This window comes from Mytilus galloprovincialis, chromosome 14 (assembly GCF_965363235.1).
Source record: "Mytilus galloprovincialis chromosome 14, xbMytGall1.hap1.1, whole genome shotgun sequence".
NCBI lineage: Eukaryota > Metazoa > Mollusca > Bivalvia > Mytilida > Mytilidae > Mytilus > Mytilus galloprovincialis.
In genome coordinates, this window is record NC_134851.1 from 30,447,337 (window position 1) to 30,451,361 (window position 4,025).

Consider the following 4,025-nt stretch of genomic DNA (forward strand, 5'->3'; position numbering starts at 1 on the left):
TTCATGAAATTATGTTATGCCAAATATGCAAGAAAAGTCGTATACAGTTTAACGTTATTATAACGCGAACGTCAAATTACGGTAACGGGGACATGTCATTGGACATCTTAGATCATTTCGGATTTTCTACCTGCAACTCAAACAAAAGTACATATCATATCATTTTAAAGGAAATTAAATGTATTTTTCATTCATATCAGTTAACAGGTGATAAAAATTTGAGATATAGTAGAATTTCGCTTGATAAAAAGCCTCTGAATTATTCTTTGTGTTCTTTTGTCCATCGGGACATTTTATTGGACACGGGAAAAATGACGATGTTTTTAAAATAAGACCGCAGTTACATAATGATGACTTCAGATAGCTTCTTCGGAACATGTATAATTTTTCTGATATCATTAAAATCCATGTTCGTATGTTATATATCATGAAATTGAAGACATAAAGTTTTTTTACGGGTTGAACAGCAAATTGGGACATTTTTTCTCTTTTTTATTTAAACTCTTCTGACGATCTTCCTTCTCTTATAGTTAAAAACGTCTATCACTTCATTTAACGTTTAATGTATACAATATAGTTGTAAAATTTAAAACCATTCTACATACTAATGAATCCGCATTTGGATTTCAAAGACGCACATGAAACAAAATTGTAACAGCGGGACACCCTTAAAATGACGTTATAGACATCGAAATGAGCATTTTTTTTCATTAAAAAATAGACAGAGCACAAAATCATCTATGTTATTGATTTCTATGGTTAATTTCCTTTCGAATGATATGCATAACATGGCTATTTATTGTATAGGATAAGAGCTTGAATTTGAATAACCCGCCATCTAACCCATATTTCCAAAGTGACACCAATATCGTGCGCAACGTCATGATCACATATATATAAGGTTTAAATAGTTATTTCCAGTATGTGTCTCTTTAATCACATTTCTTCTGAAAACAACTTTTCAGCATGTGCGTCATATGTATGATGTTTGTGGCGAAGTAGCTTTCTCTGCAAGTCTGAATTCATGAAATTTGGTACGAAATAAGATTTTCCCTGATTTGACTAGTATGTGTTCTCATGTGTTTATGTAAATATCACTCACACTGAACCTGAACGACAGACATCTCGATGTGAGTGTTGTCTGCTTTATCCTCAGTATGTATTCTCATGTGTCTCTTTAAACTATCAAGCCGACTAAACAGTTTACCACATACATCACAGTCATAAGGTTTCTCCCCTGTATGTGTTCTCATGTGAGTTTGTAAATTACCAAGGTAACGAAACCCTTTATCACATACATTACAGTCAAAAGGTTTATCACCAGTATGTGTTCTCATGTGACTCTGTAAATTATTATGCTGACTAAACGCTTTCCCACATACATCACAGTGATGAACTTTTTCGCCAGTATGAGTTCTCACGTGACTCTGTAAACTACTACGATAATTAAACTGTTTACCACATAAATCACAGCCATGTGGTTTGTCTCCAGTATGTGTACTCATGTGTCCCTTTAAGTCACTTCTTTCATTAAATTTTCTAAAACAAACACCACATACATGAGGTTTTTCACCAGTATGTGTTCTCATATGTCTCTTTAAGTCATTACTTAGAGTAAATTTTCTAGAACAAACATCACATTCATGAGGTTTCTCACCGGTATGTGTTCTGACATGTCTCTTAAAGTGACTACTTTGACTAAATTCTCTAGCACAAACATCACATTTATGACGTGTATGTGTTCTTAATATGTGTCTTTTCAAATGACTACTACTACTAAATTCTTTAGAACAAACATCACATTTACTACATGTTTCACCTGAATGTGTTCTTACGTGTCTCCTTAAGTGACTACTTTGACTAAATTCTCTAGCACACACATCACATTTATATGGTGTTTCACCTGTATGCGTTCTTATATGTCTCTTTAAGTCACTACTTTGACTAAATTCTCTAGCACACACATCACATTTATATGGTGTTTCACCCGTATGATGCATCCTTATATGTCTCTTTAAGTCACTACTTTGACTAAATTCTCTAGCACACACATCACATTTATAAGGTTTTTCACCGGTATGTGTTCTCATATGTATCTTTAAGTGACAATCATGAGAAAATTCTTTAGCACAAACATCACATTTATGAAGTGTTTTACCAGCCTGTGTGTTGATGTGTCTCTGTAGAGTACCATTGATTGTGACTAAATTATCTCCTCCCTCTAACATCTTATAATATTGATAATGTTCATCTCCAGTATGTGCATTCTTCAACTTGTCATGCTTGTCAGACTCTGTAAGGAACACACAAAAAAAAAGACATAAAAACCTTTTGATACTTTTCTGCATTTACATAATATCTATTTTAACATTCTCCATATGTTAGTAATTCTAATTCCATGCTATATATACAACATGTACAAGAATTTTATATAATCTACTGCCTCATTGATTTATACCTTGCATCTTCCTTAATATATTCATGAGGAAACAAAATTTGGTAGATTATGTAGAATGGTAGATGTCAACATAATTTAAAAGCTCTGTTTTGAAGACTGTACTTTGACATATTAACTTTTTTATGCATTGTAACTTGGATTGTGAGTTGTCTCATTGGCATGTATGTCACATATTCTTTCTTATCTATCAACCCACCATTTTTTCCTTTAAAAATGTCCTGTACCATGTCAGGAATATGGCCATTGTTATATTATAGTTCGTTTCTGTGTGTGTTACATTGTAACATTGCGTTGTTTGTTTTCTCTTATTTTTGAGTGTAAATTCACATTGCGATAAGACGTGTCACGGTACTTGTCTATCCCAAATTCATGTATTTGGTTTTGATGTTATATTTGTTATTCTCGTGGGATTTTGTCTGATGCTTGGTCCGTTTCTGTGTGTGTTACATTGGTAGTGTTGTGTCGTTGTTCTCCTCTTATATTTAATGCGTTTCCCTCAGTTTTAGTTTGTTACCCCGATTTCGTTTTTTGTCCATGGATTTATGAGTTTGAACAGCGGTATACTACTGTTGCCTTTATTTATCTATAGCAAATAAACTGCTGACTCAAAGATATGTCTCGCATGTCTGCATAAATAAAATCAGAAAAGACAGTCTGGTAAACAGCAACATTTCTATCTCATGTCAAGTGAAGTAATTAGTTGCTTAACTATGAACTAGGAATAGGACCTCAAGATAGTTGTAAAACTGATATGCTTGGTTGGATATATGCAACTTTATAGAAAATACCACAATAAATCCTGTTACTGGACCATGATTGACATGATTGACCTAGCTACAATGTACATTGTAGGTTGCAATCAAAAAGTTATGTGGAATATCTATATACCCATAATGGGGCAGACAAACGTACAGAGGACTGGACAGACAATGGTAACATAGTATAATATCAAATATGTTTTTTCATTCATTGTTTGTACTAAAATCTGGACGTTAATTTTCCCAGTTTCAATGTTTGATTTCTGGGCCTTTTATCATGTTTATAGTCCAAATAATTATGACGTCTGGCAAGGCTATTTTATCATTTTTCTGGGACACCTTCCTACGACGTCATAACGCTGAAGCTATTTTTTACGTCTGGAGTTTGAGAGCAAATTTTGGGGGGAACTCGTAGGAAGGCGTCCCAGAAAAAAAATAAAATAGCCTTGCCAGACATCATAATTATTTGGACTACATGTAGTTATCAAACAATGTCAAAGGTACCAGGATTATAATTTAGTACGCCAGACGCGCGTTTCGTCTACATAAGACTCATCAGTGACGCTCATATCAAAATATTTATGAAGCCAAACAAGTCATGCAAGTACAAAGTTGAAGAGCATTGAGGATCCAAAATTCCAAAAAGTTGTGCCAAATACGGCTAAGGTAATCTATGCCTGGGATAAGAAAATACTTAGTTTTTCCAAAAATTCAAAGTTTTGTACACAGGAAATTCATAAAAATGACCAGATCATTGATATTCATGTCTACACCGAAGTGTTGACTACTGGGCTAGTGATACCCTCGGG

The 4,025-nt window shown here is 33.8% G+C and overlaps 1 protein-coding gene across 1 annotated transcript; it reads right to left on the minus strand.

Annotated features, from left to right (window-relative positions):
- Positions 1 to 923: 923 nt before the first annotated feature.
- LOC143059538 (uncharacterized) lies at positions 924 to 2,315 on the minus strand. Its single transcript, XM_076233057.1, has one exon. The coding sequence runs from the start codon at positions 2,226 to 2,228 to the stop codon at positions 1,095 to 1,097; it is 1,134 nt and encodes a 377-aa protein (XP_076089172.1). The 5' UTR covers positions 2,229 to 2,315; the 3' UTR covers positions 924 to 1,094.
- Between the last annotated feature and the right edge of the window lie 1,710 nt (positions 2,316 to 4,025).